The 23,282-nt window shown below is 49.9% G+C and overlaps 1 protein-coding gene across 1 annotated transcript; it reads right to left on the bottom strand.

Annotated features, from left to right (window-relative positions):
• Window positions 1-7,932: 7,932 nt before the first annotated feature.
• TRAPPC3 (trafficking protein particle complex subunit 3) lies at window positions 7,933-19,443 on the bottom strand. The gene is made up of 5 exons (XM_046021257.1): window positions 19,287-19,443; window positions 10,724-10,821; window positions 10,380-10,479; window positions 9,140-9,322; window positions 7,933-8,684 (listed from the first exon to the last, which is right to left on the bottom strand). Exons 1-5 carry the CDS (start codon window positions 19,326-19,328, stop codon window positions 8,565-8,567), a joined length of 543 nt encoding a protein of 180 aa, XP_045877213.1. The 5' UTR covers window positions 19,329-19,443; the 3' UTR covers window positions 7,933-8,564.
• Between the last annotated feature and the right edge of the window lie 3,839 nt (window positions 19,444-23,282).

Raw genomic sequence — 23,282 nt, 5'->3', positions numbered from 1 at the left:
ACCCCTCAAACCACGGAGAGCACTTAGCTCTGGGTGTGAGCTGTTCTTAGAGAGGGGAGGGGCACTCATGCAAGAGGAAGCCGGCTGGTGGGGACTGCACTGTGCCGGGGAAGGCGTCCTCTGGGCTTCATGCACACAGACACTGACACACAGTCAGCCAGTGCCCACAGGATCCCACCCCTGCTTCTCCTGACTCACTCCTTGAACATTCCTGAGGCCCTGGGGCCTGGTTCTCTGTGGCACACACGGTCCCCACCCTCTCTCTTCTTCTGCCCAATGCCCTGCAGCGGGAAAGAGTTCAGCTCCTTCATTCAACCCACCCTGGGAGCCTGGCCTGTTGTCCTGGAGCCCTGGTGTTTTCCTGGGCAGGTGGACCTCAGCTGCCCATCCCCCAACAGAGACTGAGACAGCCTTGCCATGACCTTGCCATAGCTGCCTCCTTGTCCACCAGCTCTTTGCATAGCAAACTTTAAAACAGGAAATGAGTCTCCTAGAGCCAGATGTCTGCAGATTGTCCCATCAAGGCTCACCTCTGGGCTAGGCCATCCCACTTGCCAGGGGCTTCCACTTTTGGTTTGTTTCTGGTGGTGTCTGGATATCAGTGGGTCAGCTCTGCCAGGGGTCGCCAGCTGTGTGGCTTTGAACAAGTTACTGCCCCTCTCTGGGCTTCAGCTCCCTCAGCCCCAAGAATCAGAGGCTGGCAGAGAGGATGCAAGGACTATTCTAGGACACCCGCCTGGTTCAGTCAGTAGAATGTGTGACTCTTGATCTTGGGGTCATGAGTTTGAGCCTCAGATTGGACACAGATATAACTTAAAAATTTTTTAAATTTTATTATCTAAAAAAATTTTTTTTAATTTTTTTTAAAGATTATTTATTTATTTGATAGAGAGAGATCACAAGTAGAGAGGCAGGCAGAGAGAGAGAGAGGGAAGCAGGCTCCCTGCCGAGCAGAGAGCCCGATGCGGGACTCGATCCCAGGACCCCGAGATCATGACCTGAGCCGAAGGCAGCGGCTTAACCCACTGAGCCACCCAGGCACCCCTTTTTTTTAATTTTTAAAAAGGATTGTTCTAGACCTGAGCAGGGTTATCCAATGGGGTGGGGGGTTAAAATGAACCAGATGAGGCATATAACCTGCTTAGCGCAGCCCCTGCTGGCACCCGCCCGACAGTTCAGAGCATGGGCTGAGGAGTCAAGCAGACCTGGGTTTGGATCCCAGTTCTGCTTCTCCGTGACTGTGGGCAAGTGACCTCATTTCCCCAAACCTCAAATTCCTCCTCTTTAAAAGAGGGATAATGATAGTCCCGAATGATAACAGCTAACTCTCACAGGGCCCTTCCTCCCTGCCAGTCACTATTGGGAGGACTTTATGTGGATTAACTCATTTAATCCTCGCAAACCCTTTGAGATTGGTATCATCACAGTTCCATGTTGTAGATGGGAAAACTGAGGCACAGACAGGTTAACTGACTCACCCCCAGTCACATAGCTGGGAAGAGGCTGAGCTAGGAGCTGACTTCAGGCAGACTGGCCCCGTCTACCCACTGTGCAACAGGGGATGGAAGAGAGTTAATAGAGTCTACACCAGCCAAGGACATAGAAGTGACTCAATTAATGTGCGTAATCTTTATGGCTGTTACCATATGTCTCCCATTCATTCTAAATATCTATCTTGATCTGCCAATAAGAAAACTCTCTAGGCTCCAACCACCCCAGGTTGGATCCTGGGGAGGGCCTGGATAGAACCTTCTTCTTGCCACCATTCCATCTGTCTGGCAAGCTGAGGAGGGGAGGGGGATGTTTGCACAGATGTGTGACCTAGGGTGTGCAGATAGTCTGGGGAGGGGTATGGTGCTGGCAAATTCCTGCCCTATCAGGGCCTTGGCGATTCTGCACCCCCCATCCCCACCCCCAACTCCCACATCTGCTGGAGGACTGACTCCTGGTTCTACAATTCCTGGGAAGTCCTTCCCTTTGTCTCGCCCTCCTTCCTTCCTTTTCTGTTGCCAGAGGCCTCTCCTATAGGACTAGAGAAGAAAAGACCCTCCTTCAACCCCAATACACTTTCACCCCAGGGGTCTCTCAGCCCCATCCTCAAAAATCCCAGTAATGCTGGGGAAATTAAAGGTACCTTAAATGTTCTAATCTTATAACAATTTTGGTTCAATCAACATCTAAATGTGACCACATGTGTCCAGACCACCCAGTGCCCTGGTTGGTGGCTTGGTGGTGGGAGCGGTGAGCTCCTGAAGATGGAGCATGGAGGGCGGCTGTCAGCCTGGCCTGGCTCTGGAAGGGCTCCCTGGGGAAGAGGTCTGCAGGTCTCTGGCCCCTCCCTCTGCTTCCCCCCGCTGCCCTCCCTTCCTTACCTCCTCTCAGGCAGGCTGGGAAGCATGGCAGACCACGGCTGGAGTCTGCTTCCTCTCTCTCCGAGACATCTGGGCTTGGGGACAGCTGGGTACTCAGGCAAATGGAGGTCAGGGCTGGCTTCATGGGCATGCCTGCCTGTGCAGTCACACAGAGCTCCCTGCTCAGATGGGCTTGGTTTACTGCTCTGTTGGTCATCTTGAAATTCATAATCATTTTTGAACAAGATGTTCTACATTTTCATTTTGCACTGAGCCCCATAAAACGGTGTAGCAGGTCCCGGTGGAGGCCCACACACCCCACTCTGTGTGGGCCCTCCTGGCTTCTTCTTCACTCAGTCAACACACCATTAATAACCATTTCTTGAGCACCTACTTTGTGCTGAAAAGTAGCCCTGGATGCTTGGGTATACAACGATGAACATCCCAGACACAGCCCTGAGTTCACAGAATCACTCTCGGCACACACTCTGCCCCTCAGATATTCACACATAGTAGTCTTACAAGACAGCTTCATAATAGCAATCCTGTTCATCATAACTGCCAATTAGGGAGCACTCGGAACATACACTGCATCTTGGTTCATCCTCAGTACAGTCCGTAATGTGGGCATTACTATAGTCCCCATTTTGAATCAGATGAGAAACGGACGCTCAGAATCAAATCCTTTGCTCAGTGTCTTATAACCAGCAAGCAGTGAGCCAGAACTTGCCTTTGTCTCTTGTTTTCAACATCTCTCCTCCCTGCCACCATCTCCCTGTTCTCTTGTCCCCGGACCCAAGCCCCCAGCACAGGGCTCCATTTTTGTTAAATGAAAGAGTTTACATACAGACACTCTCTCCAAGGAACACAAGAAAACAGACACACACTGAAACCCACTTACACACAGAACACATAACGTAGGGCTTGGGGTTCCGATACTAGACTATTCGGGTTTGTGCCCTAGTTGTGTACCTCGGTTTTCCCATCTTCAGAATGGGCACAGGGATGGGGTTGTTGTGAAGGCTAAAGGAAAAACATGTGAAGCAATTAGGCTAGCACTGATTGGCACCTAGTCACTCTTTTTTTTTTTTAAAGATTTTTATTTATTTATTTGACAGACAGATATCACAAGTAGGCAGAGAGGCAGGCAGAGAGAGAGAGAGAGAGGAGGAAGCAGGCTCCCTGCTGAGCAGAGAGCCCGACGTGGGGCTCGATCCCAGGACCCTGGGACCATGACCCGAGCCGAAGGCAGAGGCTTTAACCCACTGAGCCACCCAGGCGCCCCACTCTTTGATAAATACCCGCTGTTGCTATGAATAACATTTGTCACCCACATTCACTCACACATACTCTCATGTCACCGCATTGTCCTCCCAGCCTCCTCAGCCCGGCTCAGTCCCGAATGTCTCCATGGCTGATAGTCCAGACCCCAAGAGCCAGGAGGGAAGAGCAGCGGCATCCCCGGGGCTCTACCTGGACCGGCCCACACATCTGGTGGAGTGAAGGTGCTGCTCCTCAGCAGCTCTGGGTCCATCAGAGAAGGCTTCCTGGAGGAGGCCTCTGCCCAAGCCAGTTCAGCGAGCCAGAGGTGGTAAAATGGTGCTGCCCTATACCTTGGCTCCCTCCATAGTCCCTTGCAACACCCACCCTCTAACTTCATCTGCTGCGCCCTCTCTCCACCCCCTTCCCCACAGTCGAAACTTTCCTCTCCTCCAGCCAGAAGGGTAAATTGCCCCTAGGAATGTGCTGTGTCCCACAGCTCCCCTGGCAGTGGCCATCGGCTGTCCTAGGGTCAGGCCTGGCCCTACATCAAAGGCTGGGGATCTGTAACAGTGAGGCTCCTCGCCTGCCGTCACCCCCCCACCCCCCCTCGCAGCCCTTTGGCTTCCAGGGAACAGCACATGGTAGCACTTAAGCTCCGAGAGAACGGGAGGATGCTTTTCCTGCCCCACCACCCCCAACCGTCCACAATGAACTGCTTGTTAGGAGACTATTTTAATTTTACTTAATGCAATTTCTGTTGCCACCTCCTCCTCTGGATGCCCAGTACAAATAGAGGGGAGGCCAATCTGCCAGGGGAAACGTGACTGATGGGGGTGGAGGGCAGGAGTAGGACTCTCTTGCGGCAGGGGAACAGTGCTGGTGCTCTGGTCTCCACTCGGGAAGTAAGGGGGTTGATGAGGGGAGGGCTCAGCGCTAGCTTACACAACTGAGGCCAGCAGGAGAGCCTGGGGTAGGCACAGGGGCGACGTACTTCTTTGCCAAAGTGCTCTTCCCCAGGCTCTGGGTTCAGCAGGCAGGCCCTCAGCCTGGCAGCACGCAAGTTTTGCTGTCAGATGCTGTGGGAGTGGCTGGAAGAAGGGGGTGCTTCCGAGTTCTGACCGGCCTCTGGGAATTGTCCCATCAGGTGCATCTCCTAGCAAATTATGGAAACCAGGGGTCCAGTGGTCACTCTGGGGTAGTAGAGTGGTGATCTGGAGACCCCTGGTGGCCAAAGGCTGCAGAGCAAGGCCTTTCCTTGGAGCTCTGCCTAGCCTGTGTCAAGCCCAGGCCATCAGGACCGACTCCTGCAGCCCCAGAACTCAACCAGGCTGCTGGCCTCCTTGTTCAGCCCCTCCTAGAAAACCAGCCAACGTGCCCCATCTTGCTTGGAGGGTGTGCCAGCATATCACGGAGAATGTGGAATGGCCTAGGCGGGAAGGGGCTGCCCCAGCCTCAGAGCCGCAGCAGTAGAGAACTCTATGATCTGCGGTGAACTAATTCGGGGCGGGGGGGGGGGGGGGGTGGCCCTGAAGTTAGGTTGCTGAGACCTGTATGTTTGGCTCACTTGGAAGAGATGATGAGGTGATGTTCCAAGCAGCTTCACAGTCCAACAGCCCCTCCCTTCCCTCAGCCTCTGGGCACACATCACACAATCGTGGGGCTGCCATTGGGAAAAATCACCAAGGGGGCTTTGTTCCTGCAGCTTGCCGACTCTGTAACGCTGACTGTGTTTAACTCTGGAAAAGGGAAGACCTAAAACCTCATACCAGACAATGGCTGCTGGAAAGTAGGTGTGGTCCTAGAAGAGGAAGGGTGTCCCCACCCCTCCACAGAAGGAAAGGGTGGGTCGCTCCTTGTCTGGGCAGACCCCAGATACCACACAGTGCTTCCACATCTGGGCCGAGCAGCCATTCCTTTAATCTCCTTCATTCACTCACACTCTGGAGTGATTGGACAGTGGATGCTAAGGATACAGCTGACCTGCCCTGGGGCCCCAAACTGTACCTAGAGGGCGAGGTGAAGAGGCTCAGAGGACAGGATCTCAGTGGGAGCTTCCCTAAACTTGGGAACACAAAAGTGACCTCTCCCTCCCCTGCTTCAGTGGCCTGACCCAGCTGGAAGAGGCAGATCTTTGGCAAACTGCCTCTAGTCATGTGTCCCAGAACCCTGGTCCTAACCTATGCAATCAAGACACACTTCATGCACAACACATCTATAATGGTTCTCCTCAACACAGGCCTGTGACCTAACCTTGGGAAAAGCCTGGGGGCCCCATCCCCCCCAAAAAAACTGAGTATCTGGACTTTGAGGGCCTAGGCTGTCTCCAAGAACAGTGCTGCCAATATGGCCTGACAATCTCTGATCCCTCCCTTGAAAAGCTATCCCAAGTTCTTTTTTTTTTTTTTTAAGATTTTTATTTTATTTATTTTTAAAGATTTTATTTATTTATTTGACAGACAAAGATCAAAAGTAGGCAGAGAGGCAGCCAGAGAAAGAGAGGGGGAAGCGGGCTCCCTGCTGAGCAGAGAGCCTGATGCAGGGCTCGATCCCAGGATGCAGGGCTCGATCCTACATCAAGAATGTGTCTTTACTGAAGAATCTGTAAGAAAAAAGGATGGACCCTCTGTAAAAAGAGGAGATGCTCATGACCTGAGCCGAAGGCAGAGGCCCCAATCACTGAGCCACCCAGGCACCCAAGATTTTTATTTTAGAGAGAGAGAAAGAGAGAGAGAGAGAGAACAGGGGAAGGAATAGAGGGAGAGGGACAAGCCGACCCATCACTGAGCACAGAACCCAACACAGGGCTTGATCTCATGACCCTGAGATCATGACCTAAGCAAAATCAAGAGTCCAACGCTCAACTGACTGAGCCACCCAGGCGCCCAAAAAGCTATCCTAAATTCTGTAAGGCTTGGAGAGGGGGCTGTAGGATTGCTCCCCTCCTTCCCCACAGGGCTAACCAGGCATCATGGTTAAGAATATGGGCTCTGTGCACTAGATTCTCCATCTAATGGCTGTATGACCTTGGGCAACTTGTAGTCTCCCCTCTAAAAATGGAATTATTGGGGTGCCTGGGTGGCTCAGTGGGTTAGGTGCCTGCCTTTGGCTCGGGTCATGAACTCAGGGTCCTGGGATCAAGCCCCACATCAGGCTCTCTGCTCAGCGGGGAGCCTGCTTCCCCCTCTCTCTCTGCCTGCCTCTCTGCCTACTTGTGATCTCTCTCTCAAATAAATAAAACCTTTAAAAAAACAGAATAAAGGGGCGCCTGGGTGGCTCAGTGGGTTAAAGCCTCTGCCTTCAGCTCAGGTCATGATCTCAGGGTCCCGGGATCGAGCCCCACATCGGGTTCTCTGCTCTGCAGGGAGCCTGCTTCCTTTCCTCTCTCTCTGCCTGCCTCTCTGCCTAGTTGTGATTTCTGTCAAATAAATAAAATATAAAAAAAAGAGAATAAAAAAATAAAAAGGGAATTATTGTAAATAAGGGAATTATTGTGGATTTGACAACGTAAAGTGCTAGTACAATGTCTGACATGTGGTAAGCACGCAATAAATTGTACCCAACATCAAAAGTTTAACTTTCCTTTGACTTCACACCCCTCTCTAGACACTACCCTACTTCTTCGCTCTTTTATTCCCTCCCTCTAAAGATTTATTTTGAAAGAGAGAGCGAGCGAGCACATGAGCAAGAGGAGGGGCAGAGGAAGAGAGAGAATCCCAAGCAGATTCCCTGCCAGGCGCGGAGCCCGACACCCGGGGGGCTACGTCTCACAATGCTAAGATTTGGACCTGAGCTGAAGTCCAGAGCCAGAGCCAAAACTGACTGCACCACCCACGAGGCACCTCCAAAGCTCTTTGAAAGAAAAATTCAGTACCCTTAGAACTCTTTTATTCTCTCAAACCTTTACCAATCTGGCTTTCATTCCCATCATTATTTTCTAAGTAAATTTTACACCACACATGGGGCTCGAACTCATGCCCCTGAGATCAACAGTAACACACTCCACTGACTGAGCCAGCCAGGCACCCCTCCCTCGCTCCAAGAAAGACAAGGTCTTTCTAGCCACGCCTTCCTACTCAGTGGCCAAGAACTCAAGATAGTCCATTTTAGGTATATCTGGGATAATGGTCTGCTTCCAGGTTTTGCTAGACAATAGACCCAAAAATGACTTTGCAGGGGTATTTGCATCCAGGTCTCCCGGACTCTCTGGTCTGCAAGGAGGAGCCATTCCTAGACCGGGTCAGTGTGAGGCAGGGCCCAGGAACTTAGTTGGCCTCCTCATTCCACTGTAGTAAAATTCCAGAAAGAAAACAGGACATGATTAGGATTTCACTCAAGAATGTGTATTTATTGAAGAATCTGTAAGAAAAAAGGATGGACCCTCTGTAAAAAGAGGAGATGTCGCCTCCAAACAGCAGGGAGGAACGAGACCTGGGTGGCTTCCCAGAAGTCAGTGTTCCCGGCATGACTCCCCTTTCCCGGCAAGCACTAGAGTGTGCCACACTACAACTAGCAATTCCTATCCACCCCATCAGCCTCCCCTCCCCCGCCCCACAACCCTGGATTCTCTCAGCCATTCACCAATGGCATTCCGAAGGCCCAGGAACAGATGTCAAGGCTTGCCTCTTAACGGGGTCAAAATGGGTTTTGCTTTGGAAAATCCGAACGGGAATGTAAAATGGCTGAGCTCTTTCTAGTCGGACCAAAGATGACTGCATCCAACCCCTCTGAAGGGAAAGGGAGCAAAGAGTGTCCCTCCCGAATGTGCACACTTGTGGGGTGAATGGACTGTTACCACAGTCTGCTCTTTATTAGCTGGCGAATGGAAACAGAGTTAGGAGAGTATGTAACAACCGTGTTAAAGAGTCACTGAGTTCTAAGGGGCAGAGGGAGCTCTGAGGCTTCTGACTCCAACAAGTGTTCCTGCTAGTGACCCTCAAGTCCTGGGGACGGTCACTCCTCTCCAGCTGGGAGATTGTCCTCAATCCGCCTGATGAACCTCATCCGGATTTCTGTCACACCGTCTCCTTTCAGGGTGTCTTGGACAAACTTGGCCTCCACAGCCATCTGGACCTGGGGGACAGTGGGAAAATGAAGGGGCAGCTGCTAGCCACAGCCTCTGGGGAGCCACAGGGGAGGGGGCTGTAACTGACCATCCACAGCAGTCCAGCTGAGGGGGCTGGTTTCCCACAAGGATGAGATTGCCGGTTCCACTGTTCCCTTGTAGAAAGCAGTGGCCCCGACCCAGGACAGACTTAGCAAAGAACACCCACAAATGAGACCATCACCAAATGAGCCAGTCTGGGAATGGGTGTTCCCGGGCTTTGGGGGCTGACAACACCACTCTCAGGGAGAATCAGCAGCGCATAGAGACACCCAACTTGGATCCTATGCTCGGAACCATCACATCTCAGGCAGCAGAGTGCTGAGATGAGCCAAAGCCCTTTCTTTTCTCTCTCATTCATGCAAACATTTTCTGAGCCCCTATTATATCTCCAGTGTCCCGGAAGGTAAGGAGCTGCACTCACCATCTCCAAGGCTCCCCGCAACACCCCACACAAGAGATTAGAATAAATAAGGGATGAGTGGTTATCAGGAAGTTCCACAAAGTCCACCAAGGGGTTATTTTCCAAAATGAGGGAGAATTCGTCACCAGCTGGGCTCCAATTGGTGATGCTTGGAGTGATACCCAAGTACATCTTGAACGCCACCTGTCAGAGGAACACAACAGCACCGTGGGGAAGAGCAATGGGGGCTGCACATGGGAAGGGATGGGACTGGTAAAGGAGAGGTAAGTGGCTCGGGAAAAAAACTGTGGCCTCTGCAAAACACTGGGGCTTTAGGTATTCAGGGCAATAGAGGAAAAGCATCCATGCACAATTCCACACCCTTCTCCTTCAAGGCCTCATACAATCAGGCAACCTCCTGTCCGCCTACACTTCTGACACACGTGGCTTCCCGGAACCAGCACTGAAAGGCCGCAGCCCCCTGCCCTGTCTTCTGTCTGTGCTACCTTGAACCCTTCTTCATGAAAGCAAATATGGTCACTGAGACCGAATTACTCTGAAGACGTCCTTTCCTCTATCCACTCTTCTACTTCTAAACCTTCACAAAGAGCTCTTCACTGCCAGCCCTCTCTAGGATTTGGGCCAGCGTACTCTACAACAGAAAGAACCAACCTTGACGTAACAGATGCCACAAAGCTAGAGGCGTAATACCATTTATTATTAATTTTACAAGATGTAAAGCTGATACTATCAATAGCGACCATTTACCACAAGCACACTACGTTAAGTGCATTTACCTGAATGCTCACGCTCATTACTTCATTTACTCCTTACAACTATCCTATGAGGTAGCTCTTATTTTCTTTTAAAGATGAGGTAAGTGGTAATTAAAAAGGTTAAAATTAACTTACCCTTAACTAGTAAGTACTGGAGCCAGAATCTGAAGCCAGTTTGTCTGAGTCCAAAGCCTCTCTACCTCACACCCATGCTACTCTGCCACATCTTCACAGCCGAGGAGATGTGGCCTTCACGTCAGTGGGGCTTTCATCCACACGGATGATCCCAACCACTCTTCCCTTTTCAAAACGCACACATTCCCACACCACCAGGAAGGCTTCTTTGGCCCAGACAGCTGCCTAAGCTGCCAGACTTTTGAAATAGTCCGAAATAGTCTCTATCTCTCTAAGGGAGATGGAGAGAGTGGTAAACAGTGCCTCCCAGTGACATCCTTCAGCAAAGCCAGGTGGCCCAGGATAATGACCTTGGCAATGACATCTGCGGTTTCCCGAAAGTCGTGGCACCTCCCAACATTTGACCGTGCCAAGAAATCTTCAATCAGTCGGACTCCAATGTTATAGCCCCTGGGAAGAAAATGAGAGAACAGACTCTATCATGGGGTATGAAAGTCTTATGTTTGAACGTAAGGCTGCGGTGGTAAAGGAAAAATGGGGGATAATCCCAAAACATCCCAATAAATGAGCTCAGTGGAAACTGTGCCCAAAATGTTGATTATGAGAGAGAACGCGGTGCTGGGCTCTAAAGGCCCATGTAGATTGAGCACTAGGGAGCCCCATTCTTGTCTCTCCTGCGGAGGAGCTTACTCACATTTTGTCCAGCTGTTTATTCACATCTTCATCATTTTCATAGTCCTTGCACAGCTGTGTGACCAGAGCCCCATAGGTGAGGGTGAAGAGCTCAGAGCTCTAAAAGAGGTTCAAAAGGCAATCAGGCCCAAGAAGCACAAAAGAAAAAGTTTAGTGAGTCTAGGTCAGCCTCAGTGCAGCTGTCAGGATTCAAAGTAAGGTCATCTGTGTCTGGTGGGAAAGAACATCATCCCCTGTGGGGTGGCCAAAGAGTGTGCCCTGCCCCCAGGGTCAAGGTGGCAGGGCTTTAGCCAGGTCCACTACAGAATGGGCTGTAAAAGGCACTTCAAACATGGGGCAGTCACTCTTCCAACACATCAAGGTGGGTTTCTGCTAAACCAGGACCCCACCACAGCTGCCAAGCCTAAGCTCAGGTTGCCAGAACTGGAGGGGGGCAGAGGAAGCAGCAGCCGTCCAGAGGATACTATGAAACACAGACCAGAAGAAGACATTTACATATTAGCTTCTGTGCCTTAGATGGTGAGACCCATGGCTGCTCCACATCTAAGGATGTCTGCAGTGTCAGGGCCTAGAGTCCAGCTGCACTCCCAGTGCCCCACGAGGAGCAGCAAAGAACCCATGAGCCTGGTCTGTGGGGAGGAAAGGAAGGGAAAGGAAAGGAAGTCCCAGAGTCCATTGCACTGATAAGCCCCCTCCTAAGTCACCAGCACCAGGAAAAATAATGTTCCTTGACACAGAGTGAAAATGTTTCCAGGAAAGGGGTAACTCTGAGAGGAATCCAATCTTTTGTGTACCTGGAACATAATACTGATCTGGACTGGTTTCTATTACAACCGCAGTTAAAATCACAGAAACCCTTTCTCAGATAAAGACTCCTGGCACCTACCCACCAAGAAACAGAAGTGTGGAAGGTGACAAGATGAGTAATGCCAAGACTACAGAATGAAAGCAGGAGGTGGGAGAAAGGCACTAACAGAGCTAAACAAAGTGAGAAGAAAGCTAACAGAACGTCTGGACCAATGGATTCACAGAGGAGCAATCAACCAGCCACACCCTTCTGAATGGAGGCGTGTCAAACTCCGAGCACAGCACCTTTCTGTCCTCAAGTCTTCTGGGGGAACAAAGTCCGTGTAATGTTAAGGCCCAGGCTCTCAGCACGTCAGGGCCCCTCATCTCATCCCCATGGCCTGGTGGCAAGGTCACCGTAAGAACAGTGACGTGAGTGCCTTTTGCTTATACACTGCATTCTATTTTTTATCACGTCATCTTCCATCCCACAATAATTCTGTAAAGCAGAACGGGAAGGAATTAATCTCATTTTAGAGATGAAGAAATGGAGACTCCGAATGATTAAGTAATCTGCCCAAGGACAAACAGCTATTGACAAAAGTAATTCTGGGAAACAAAAAAACAAGAGTTTCTAAGCCAATGTTCATTCTATCCACTGATCCCCACAACTGCAATATTAATAACTCCCCACACCCCCAAAACAAAAAACTTAGCGGCACTAGGAAGTCAAAGACAATCAGTTTCAGAATCAGGAAGCTTTTTGAACTCAGCTAAAACAGCCAGATCAGGGTGTCTCCAAGAGACCATTTACCAAATATGGCAATTAAGGGAAGCTATTAAGGAGGACAATGTTTTTTAGTAAAGTTTAGGGTTTGGCACTAGAATGGCTTGGACATGAATGGATGGAGACAATCCAGCAGTTACCAGTCCACAGAGTTGGCACCGCTGCATTAAATCAGGAGAGCTCTCTTTCCGTTATTAATGAGCCCTTGGATGGGGACTCCTAACAGCCTCAGCCCACCATGATGCCAAGTAACATCCATACCATGATGCTGTCAACCGCTTATACGTGCAGCAGCCTCCAGTTTACCAATAAGAAAATCCACGGTTCTGGACAGATCTGTCCATGGTCACAGAATCAGTATGCCTGGGATCTGGGAATGGGATTCCTGACCCAGGCTCTCCACATTCTCTCAATTTGTAAGTCTGTCTCCATCTCTGATTATGAATCAAGTCTACTTGAAACAGTACACAATTCAGATATACAACTTAAAGGTCTTCATACTTTAAAAATACGAATGGGGTTGTGGTATAGAAAAAGTCATTCATTCAATGTTTACTATGTCCAGGGACTATCAAATGGGAGGGAGACAGATAATAAACAGATAATATACACACACACACACAAACACAGAGAGAGAGAGAGGAGGGAGGGAGAGTGAGAGATCAGTTTTTTTTTAATATTTTATTTATTTGACAAAGAGAGACAGAGAGATCACAAGTACGCAGAGAGGCAGGCAGAAAGAAAGAGCCAAAGGCAGGCGCTTAACAACTGAGCCACCCAGGCGCCCCAAGAGGTTACTCTTGACCTGGGTTTTCAGTCCTGTGACCCTTGTAACAAATGGTTCTATGGGACCTTAAAGGTCAGCTAATTCAATCAATCCAATTTCTTCACTAAACGTAGTGACTACATTACCCCTCCCAGAAGAAAACATGAATCTCTTCTGCAACATTTCTACGTTTAGATGCTTTAATTATGATTAATAATAATGGCCATAAGCATTTATAAAACCTTCAGAATGCCTTCAGAGTTTCTCATTGATCCTAATCATAACCATGAGAGGTTAGCAAAACAAACATTATTCATTCTCACTTTACAGGTGATAGGTTAAGTAACTGAGACTCAGTCCTCTTACAGCTGAGCACCATCCTGTGAAAAGTTATGCCATCTAAGCCACCACTTAGTATCTTGAGTCAGTTTTTCCCCATCTGCACGATGGTGACAATATTATCTGCCCTTGAAAGTTACCGTGAGATCCCAGTGAGATAATGTTTGTAGAGCACCTGCGGCCCAGCACCTACACAAGTAGACATTGCTGGGGACACCTGGGTGGCTCAGTTGATTAAGTGTCTGCCTTCAGCTCAGGTTATGATCCTGGAGTCCAGGGATCAAGCCCCGCATCGCACAGCATCAGGCTCCCTGCTTGGCAGGGAGTCCGCTCCTCTCCGCCCCACTCATGCTCTCTGTCTCTGTCTCTATTACACTCTCTCAAATAAATAAAAAATCTTTTTAAAAAAGTAGATATTGGGGGCGCCTGCGTGGCTCAGTGGGTTAAGCCTCTGCCTTCGGCTCAGGTCATCATCTCAGGGTCCTGAGATTGAGCCCACATCGGGCTCTCTGCTCGGTGGGGAGCCTGCTTCCTCCCTCTCTCTGCCTGTCTGTCTACTTGTGATCTTTCTCTCTGTCAAATAAATAAAATCTTTTTTAAAAAGTAGATATTGTTTTATTTATTTAATTTATTTCTTTGAAAAAGAGACAGAGAGAGAGAAAAAGGGAGGGGCAGAGGAAGAGGATCTTAAGCAGGCTCCACGCCTAGCCTGGAGCCCAAAGCTGGGCTGGATCTCACCACCCTGAGATCATGACCTGAGCCGATATCAAGAGTCATATGTTTAACTGACGGAGCCACCCAGGGGCCCAATTTTATTTTTAAACTAGTTTTCTGAGGGACCTGGGTGGCTCAGTCGTTAAGTCGTTAAGGGATCCTGGGATTGAGTCCCACATCGGGCTTCCTGCTCTGTGGGGAGCTGCTTCTCCCTCTCTGACTCCCCCTGCTTGTGTTCCCTCCCTCTGTCAAATAAATAAATAAAATTGCGCCTGGGTGGCTCAGTGGGTTGAGCCGCTGCCTTCAGCTCGGGTCATGATCTCAGGGTCCTGGGATCGAGTCCCGCATCGGGCTCTCTGCTCGGCAGGGGGCCTGGTTCCCTCTCTCTCTCTGCCTGCCTCTCTGTCTACTTGTGATCTCTTTCTGTCAAGTAAATAAATAAAATCTTAAAAAAAAAAAAAAAGAAAAACTAGTTTTCTGTGGTGTGGTATCTGAGAGTACCCTGAACTAAGTTCAAGGAAGGAGATTTTGAATTAATATAAAGAACTCGGTAACAACTAATAAGGCATACAGAATGAATACTGGGTTTGTAGTCAGAAGACCTGATTCTGAGTCTGGACTGCCACTTACTCTGGTGAGATTTTAGGTCAATCACTTCACTTTGCAAATCTCCATCTCCTCACACAAAAATGTTTAACAGTAAAATATGTCATGCTGATTACAGGACTGTTGGGAGGATCTCATGAGATAATGGACTGAAATATGCTTTGCAGATCAACAAACCACAGGAGTGTTTTCATACTGAACAGCTGATCTGATCTCCAAGTACTCCCGGCACAACCTGAACAGAGCAAGTTAAGCCAAGGCCTAGTTCAGGTGAGCTATGGCACTTGAGGGTTTTCAAAAGCCTTTTCAGTTAGTGTCCCAGACAAGTAACAAATCTCCCTAAGGGGGCTGATCTTTGGAGCTAATGCTCCAAGAGTCACATTTACTATTTTTATCAACATAAGTGATTCAGTGTGACTGCCCCCAACAGCTGGGAGTGAAGATCAGTGACAGGACGGAGTTCACCCCTCTCTCTCACCCTCTGGCCTTCCCTTAGAGACTCTGGAGTGCTGCTGTCCAAGGAGTAATTCACCGGAGCACTGGAGAACAGAGCCACTGGGGTTGGGTTACTAGTAACGTGACTAGTTACTAGTAACGTGACTAGTTACTAGTAACAAAATAAGGGAAGTGTTGATTGTCCAAGGAATTCAGGAACTAAACATGATACAGACACATAAAGGCTACATCTGCACTAAGACGCTTGCTGGCTGACTTTCACTGAGCGCCAAGTGCATTAAGTGCACCGTCACACTGCTGCCTTTTCATGCATCACCTCAGTGAATTCTCAGAACAACCCCATGACAGATACTATTACTACACTAACTTATTTTTTATTTTTATTTTTATTTATTTTAAAGATTTTATTTATTTGACAGACAGAGATCACAAGTAGGCAGAGAGGCAGGCGGAGAGAGAGCCTGATGCAGGGCTCAATCCCAGGACCCTGGGATCATGACCTTAGCCAAAGGCAACGGCTTTAACCCACCAAGCCACCCAGGTGCCCCTCTAACTTATTTTTTAAAGATGATGAAACTGATGCTTACGACAATGAGGAAACTTGCCCAAGGTCACACGTCAAGTAAGCGGTTAAGCTGGGACTCCACACCAGACAGTATTATACCGCTGTGTTGTATACTTTCCTGCCTCATGGAATGTGCTCCTCAAGGTTACACAATAGGACTGCATCTCTCACAGCACCCAGCACAGAGTTTGGGCTGTGGAAGAGTTTAGGGCTCAAGAAGAGTTTGCCAGATACATCGGTTATTTCTGTTCACACACACTGAAAGCAGAGATGTAGTTCCTTGGCATATTAATCATTTAAGTCTTGGAAGGTTTAAGTGGGAACATAGCAATTAGCAGAAGGTACAGTCAACTGGGAAAGAGGGCTGCTAAGGGGGAGACTGCCTGGGAGGAGAAGAGCAAGTCAGAACCAGATGGCCACAAAGAGGATCACGTGACAAGCCCCAAGTAGGTGCCAGCAGTAAGTGAATGAGAGGCTGCACCAAACCTTCATGTCATTCATTCACTAAATATTGATTGCCTAGTGCCAAGCATCATTCTAGATGCTAGGAATAGAGCAGTGAACAAAACAAATCCCTGTTCTGGTGGTTAAATTCTCATGGGGGAAGCTGAAAATAAACAATTATGCAATTTATAATGAAATAGCACTATTAAGAAAAATGGAGTAGAGTAAAAAGACAGAAAACTAGTCAGGTAGTCAGGGAAGGCCTCTCAGAGGAGGTGACATTTGAGTAACTGAATGAAGTGGGGAGTAGTTAGATGAGGATTAGGTTTACTCATTGAAGGAAGGAAGGTTTTTTTTCTTTCTTTCCTTTTTTTGTTTTGTTTTAAGGAGGCTCCATGCCCAACGTAGGCCTGAACTCAAAACCCCCAAGAATCCCATGGACCCTGAGATTAAGAGTCGCATGCTCTATGGATGCTCTACTGACTAGGCCAGCCAGGTGCCCCTGGTGGAAGGAAGTTCTAAACAGAGACACTAGGAGTTGCAAAATCCTTGAGACGGGAGTGTGCTACTGCACCTTCCTAAACTACCTCACTCACCAAAGCTGAGTGAACACTGGGGGTTAAGGGTGGAACCTGGGGGTTCCTGTTTAAAATATTATTAAAGATTTCAATAGGGATTTCAGGTTTAAAAAAAGGCAGGGGGACACCTGGGTGGCTCAGTGGGTTAAGCCTCTGCCTTAGGCTCAGGTCATGATCTCAGGGTCCTGGGAACGAGCCCTACATCGGGCTCTCTGCTCGGCGGGGAGCCTGCTTCCCCCTCTCCCTCTGCCTGACTCTCTGCCTATTTGTGATCTTTCTCTCTCTCTGTCAAATAAATAAGTAAAATCTTTAAAAACAAAAAAAAGGACAAGAGTAAGATGAAAACTAAACAGGAAGACATCTGTATCTGCTCATATCTTAGGAGAGGAAGCATTTACCATGCCCCATACATTGTACACTGCTATCTTACTTAACCCTAAGTAGGCATTATTGTCCCCAGTTTACACATAAGGAAACTGAGGATCAATCAAGACAGAATTCTAACAATGTCCATGCTTCTTCCCCTATACAAGACTGTTTCCTAGCAAAATATACTTTTTTTCTTTGAAATTCTTGCTATTTCCTCCAAAACAGGAATTCTTTTTTAAATATTTTATTTTTAGGGTGAGCCTAAAATAAAATATTTAATTTTACTTTTAGGGTGAGCCTGGGTGGCTCAGCTGGTTAAGTGACTGCCTTCAGCTCAGGTCATGATCCTGGAGTCCTGCGATCAAGTCCCGCATGGGGCTCCCTGCTCAGCAGGGAGTCTGCTTTTCCCTCTGACCCTCTCCCCTCTCATGCTCTCTCTCTCTCAAGTAAACAAATAAAATCTTTAAAAAAAATTCTATTTTTAAATAATCTCTACACCCAATGTGGGGTTCATACTCACAACTCTGAGATCAAGAGCTGCAAGTTCCTCATACTGAGCCAGCCAGGTGCCCCCCAAACAGAAATTCTTAACCTGTTATCCATGGAGGAGCTTCAGGGAGCCCACAAATCGACCCAAAAGATAAGTACATGTCTGTATATATGTCTGTCAATTTACTATTTCTAGGAAGAAGATCCATAGGCATCAGCAGCTTCTCAAAAGGGGTCTGAGAGACAAAAAGGGTAAGTACTACTCTGAAGTACAAGGGCCTCCTGCAGCCCATTTTGGGTGCTGTTCCTGTTTTAAGAGGCCACGATGTGAGGGATGTTTAATCACACCCCTCTAGAGCTGAGTGTCGGCAAAGGGCCCCTGATTGACTGGCCCAACCTGTAACCTTGGATATTTAATTTTTTTTTATAGAATTTTTTTAAAAGATTTTATTCACCCATTTTACAGACAGAGATCACAAGTAGGCAGAGAAGCAGGCAGAGAGAGAGGAAGAAGCAGGCTTCCCGCTGAGCAGAGAGCCCGATGCGGGGCCGATCCCAGAACCCTGGGATCACGACCTGAGTTGAAGGCAGAGGCTTTAACCCTGAGGCACCCAGGCGCCCCTTGGATATTTAATTTTTTTTTTTTAAATATTTCATTTATTTGACAGAGAGAAGTCACAACTAGGCAGAGAGAGAGGAGGAAGCAGGCTCCCCGCAGAGCAGAGAGCCTGATGCGGGGCTCGATCCCAGGACCCTGAGATCATGACCTGAGCGAAAGGCAGAGGCTTTAACCCACTGAGCCACCCAGGCGCCCCTTGGATATTTAATTTCTAAATCTGAAAACAAATAGCATGAGCAATTCTGGAGGAGGGAAGAACATGGCATAGAAAAGAACACTTATGAAGAAGTCTTAACTTGAAGAAAAACGTCATCTACCTTACTTTCCAGTCCCAGCTGCCACCTGCAGCCAACCTTTATGAAACTACATGGTATCCCACTCTTCCCAAGACAAGAAAGGAGCCGCCCCCACTCACCAGAGGGGCACCACTTAACTGCCTACTCTGGCCCACCTCACACTCCTCCAAATAGAAAGTTCTTTCTGCTAAGACCAGTGTCTGAGCGTCTCTTGCAATGCCCAGCATTGCTCTCCCAGCGCGAGAGACAGCGGGGCCCAGCAGTCTGAAGTTTCGCAGTTAGACAGACGTGTGTTCAAATCGTAACTCTTCCAAGCTGTAAATTTGGGCAAGTTATGTAAACTTAACTGAGCTGTAAAACTCCGATAACATTATCCACCTAAGAGAGTTACTTTGCGGATTAAATGAGCTAAGGTACATAGAGTGCTTGGCCCAGTGCCTAACACCCAGTAAGAGAGCGAACGACGGTGGTAGTTACTGTTACTACCGCCGCTGTCGCGGGTCCTGCTATCGGCGCTCTCAGGACCCGGGGGAGGGGTCTCTGAGAGGCTCCAGCGGCCCTCCAACCTGCACAGGCCTGCGACGCCCGCTCTCCCCTGCTCACCCACGGGCAGCCCCCTCCTCCTTCCTTCCCGCAGAAGCACCCCGCGCTCACGGGAGGAGCCCCTTTTCCAACTGCACCCCGCGCCGGGCCCCTTCCCCAGAACCCCTCCATTCCGCCCGCCCGCAGAGGTCACGCGCTCCGAGTTACCATTTTCTTGCTCTCGGTGCCACGGTTCGCCTGCCTAGACATGGTGCCGGCCGCCCTACCCCGCCTCGCCAGAGACCCGCTCCGCCACCCCTCCTGACACCGCTCGACCCAGCCGCGGCCCCTCAGCCTTCGGGACTGACCGGCACCGACTCACCGCGCCTGCGCGGCCTGCCGCGGGGCACCACGGGACTCGTGGTCCGTCCGACGAAGATAATTCCCGCCCCATAACGTCAGACTACAACACCCAACAGCCCCACTGGAAGCACCGCTGGACTACAACTCCCAGAGTGCTTCGCGCGCAGTTGTCGCTTAGAGCCTGGCTCCCCCCACAGGGCTGCATTCTGGCCACTGGGTGGCGTCCGGAGCTTGCGATAATCCTGTATCGTCCACGCACTTCCCTCTCTTCCCACCCACTTCACCCTCACAGATGCTCCGCAAATTCCTCTCTCAACGGGTTGGTCTTGGAAAGTCCCACTTTCGAACTGACTTCTTCCGCTGTTGCTGCAATTCAGAGCCAGAAGCTTCCAGGATGTCCCAGAAAACTAGCTGTGGCTCATACACAAATCTGGCTTCTTACTGCAAAAATATTTAATGACAACCTATGTGCTAAGCATTTCACTCACGAGTAGTTTTCTCTCCAAATTGTCATCTGTCCCCCAGACTCCAAAAGCAGCCAGAACCTGGATCCTACCACTGTGGCCTCATGATGGAATATCGAGTCTGTTGCTAAAATTCAGGTCACTTTGTCCCCCTCCCTTCCCAAGAACAACACTGCCTGGTCCCTGGAAAAGAAAGATCGCCAGAGTTGGTAACAGCCAGTCCTGGATTTTAAGCTCAGCTTTGCCATTTTAGGCAACTTGCTGGACCTCTTCCAGTTGTTGTGAAGATTGGTAAGACACAGGGCAGAGCACTTGGGCACAGAGTAAATGCATAATCCTTTTCTCCCAGCCACTCTCTCAAAACAGACCAACAAACAGGTCCCAGAAACGTCAGGGGAATGTGCGGGCCACACCCTTAGCCCATCACCAAGGGGGAAGTCTTATAGTCCCTGACCACAGCTCTTTGGTTTCAGCTCCAGCCGTCCCCTCTGGCTGGTCAGTTGTGGGAAGGCTGGCCTGGGAGTCCCTGAGCACCCTCTCCTCCCTTAAGCCTAGCAGCCAGACTCTGTAGGCAGCTGCATTCTAGCCCCTAGCCTTCACCATGACAACCAGCCTGCCCAGCTGTGAGCCGGCCAGCCTGGGGAAGACTGGGGGACCCAGGCTGCTCCGGCTAAAAGCCGGTTCCCAAGATTACTCCAGTTTCTTCCTCAGGGTGCAGGACCAATGGTTATTATACCCTTCTCCCTGCAACACAGACATTCTGGGCCTCCCTAGATGCAGTGACCTTTGACTCTCCCCTCCTAAGTCAGCGCCTTGGCTGAGAGTTCTGGGAAGGAACACAAGGGTCGCCCTTGGGGGGAGGAAGTCAGGGTCAGCTAGCACGCCCCCACCCCCCCACCCCCGCCCAGGCCAGCATGGCCAGGCAAGGACCTCCTGCATTCCCAGGAGAGAGGACAGCTGAGGTGAAAGCTGCAGTTGGCTGGCCTGTCTGTCGGTCTGGGCTCCTCCCTGCCGGCTGCCCTTGGCTGCCCACAGAAACCTGAGTCACAGTCACCGCCAGCCGCCCGACCCCACCCAGCCTGCTGTCAGGCAGGGTGGTTCTGGAGAAGCTGAGGCGGAGTCTCTCCCTGCCTATCTTAGGACCTCTGAGATTCTTTCCCTGTCTGCCTATGATTGTTCCATTTGGAGTCTTTTTTGTTGGGACTCCTCCTTGCGTCACAAGCTGTGAATTAAGGATGGGAGTGGGCTCCATTTCAAGCTGATTTATAGGGTCTCCTCCTTGCTCAGATGGGAGCCTAAAGCTTCTTAGACAGCTGCTCCAAAGGTTCTCAGTTCCACTGCCGTCATTCCCAAATCCCAGTCCTTCTCCACCACTGCTCAGTGTCAGCATATTTAGGAATGCTGGGTGCCTCCTTCCCACCCCCATTTCCTTCTCCCTAGAAAAAGCACAGCAGGGACAGCTTCCCATTCTTAGCAGGGGCTCTACACAAAGACCCTCCCAGAAATCCAAAGCGTTGAGCCTATTTGATCCTGGATCTCAGTTTCTCCCCCTCCAGTCTGTCCCTGTTCCTACCCCTCCCCAAGCTAGAGGGAGGCCTTATTTGCAGCTGGTGTCACCGCCCTTGAGGACATTCTCCACCCTCAGCCCCAGGGAGTGGGCCTGGAAGACTCCCCAGGAGAGCCATATGGGTTAGAGACCCATTTATGTGCAGTGCCTCGGGGGTGGGGTAGGAGTGAGAGTCCGGTGTCTGTTCTCTCTGTGGGGCCCCCGCTATGAGGCCCCTCCCACTTCCTACTTTGAGAGTGGAGGCAGCCTCCAGGGCCTTGCTCCTGATTCATATCTCCTATCTCTGTGTCAGTCTCCCAGCGATTTCCTTCACCCCTCGATCAGGTTCATCCTGGAACCTGCCCCACCAACCCAAGGAGGCTGTGAATGCTCTTGCTCCTGCCCTCCCCCTAGAAGGATCAGAAAGGGGACATAGTTCTGATCCCCATTCAGCCACCTGACGCATAGCACCAGCCCATCCTCGTGGTGGTGAGAGGAACAGCTCATTCTGCCTGTTTCCGAGGAGGAGGGGACTGCCCTAGGTGGTGGGGGAGGCACAGACTTCCCTGCCCCTCACCAAAAGGCGAGGCATCCTGTAGGGGCTTTTTCAGTCCCTGATGTTGCAAGTGCCTCATTTGCTCCTTCTCTGGGATGTCTAATTTTCGGGGGGCCATATGAGGCTCCCAGACACCATCATCCAGCCCCAAACTCAGAGAAACACACACTCCAAGCCTTCTCAGTTGCTAGGGCCTGGGATCTGCCAGGGACCCTGGCCAGTCTGGGGGTAAATGGAGAGGAACAGACCCCATCTTTCCATCTGTTTGCTTTGACTTAATCACGGGACACAGGTGCTCTCTTAGCTCCTGCTTAACCATCCTCCCAAGACTCACTTTGGACCCCTCAGCTGTACAGGAGGCCTGGGGCTGGCCAGGAGAACTGTCCGTCAAGTTGGCTAACTCCCAGATGTCTTGTTGTCCCCACCACTAGCATCTTGTAAAAGGGGGTATAGCTGCCTCCTCCCACAGTCTAGGGAAGAGTTCCTCTGTGTTGGCACCGTTGATGTTTTGGGCCTAATGGTTGCTCTGAGAATCGTATGGTGTTAAATGGCATCTCTGATGTCTAAGCACTGGATGCCGGTGATACCCCCACTTGGTTCTGACAACCAAAAGTGCCCCGAAACATTGCCAGAAGTCGTCTGTGGGACAACATTGCCTCTGGTTGAGAACCACTGACATATGCTAATACCACACACTACCCCTTTGCAATGATTCCTCAAAGTCAATCCCAGATCATTAGACACAATAATTTCTAGTTCTAAAACACTGCTCACCCCTCCCCTTGCAAAAAAAAGAAAAAAAAAAAAACCTTTCCACAACTCCCCATGATCAGTGTCGTATAGATCATGATGCCAACTGGCATTCAAATCCTCCTATGGAGACCATCCCTGATCTATCTTCTCATCTTTAGTTTATTGCCCCCTCCACTATTGCTGAGGTCTAGCCAATGCAGGTATCTATCTCACTGTTCCCACCCAGGGCCTTCATCCCTGAAGTCATCTCAAGTTCACAAGGGCCGGGGGTGTGGGGGAGAAGAACTATCACAGAGGGCTCTCCCCCCTGTTGGGTTCTGTTCATGAACACTGAGTCTACTCACTGTCTGGCTCAGGGTAGACCTGTGTATATCTGGAAGATACAGGCCCTGAGACCTCTGACCTCACAAAGCACAGCTCTGGATGCCATCATCCACGGGGTCCCCTCACCCTGCAGGTGGGATGGCTGACAGCAAAGATGGGGGGGTCTGCTCCTCCTCTTAATCTGCTTTTATCCTAAAGCACCATCATCATATTCATTT

This window comes from Meles meles, chromosome 1 (genome assembly GCF_922984935.1).
Source record: "Meles meles chromosome 1, mMelMel3.1 paternal haplotype, whole genome shotgun sequence".
NCBI lineage: Eukaryota > Metazoa > Chordata > Mammalia > Carnivora > Mustelidae > Meles > Meles meles.
Note: the sequence above shows the minus strand (reverse complement) of the source record. Positions and strands in the feature narration are given on the sequence as shown.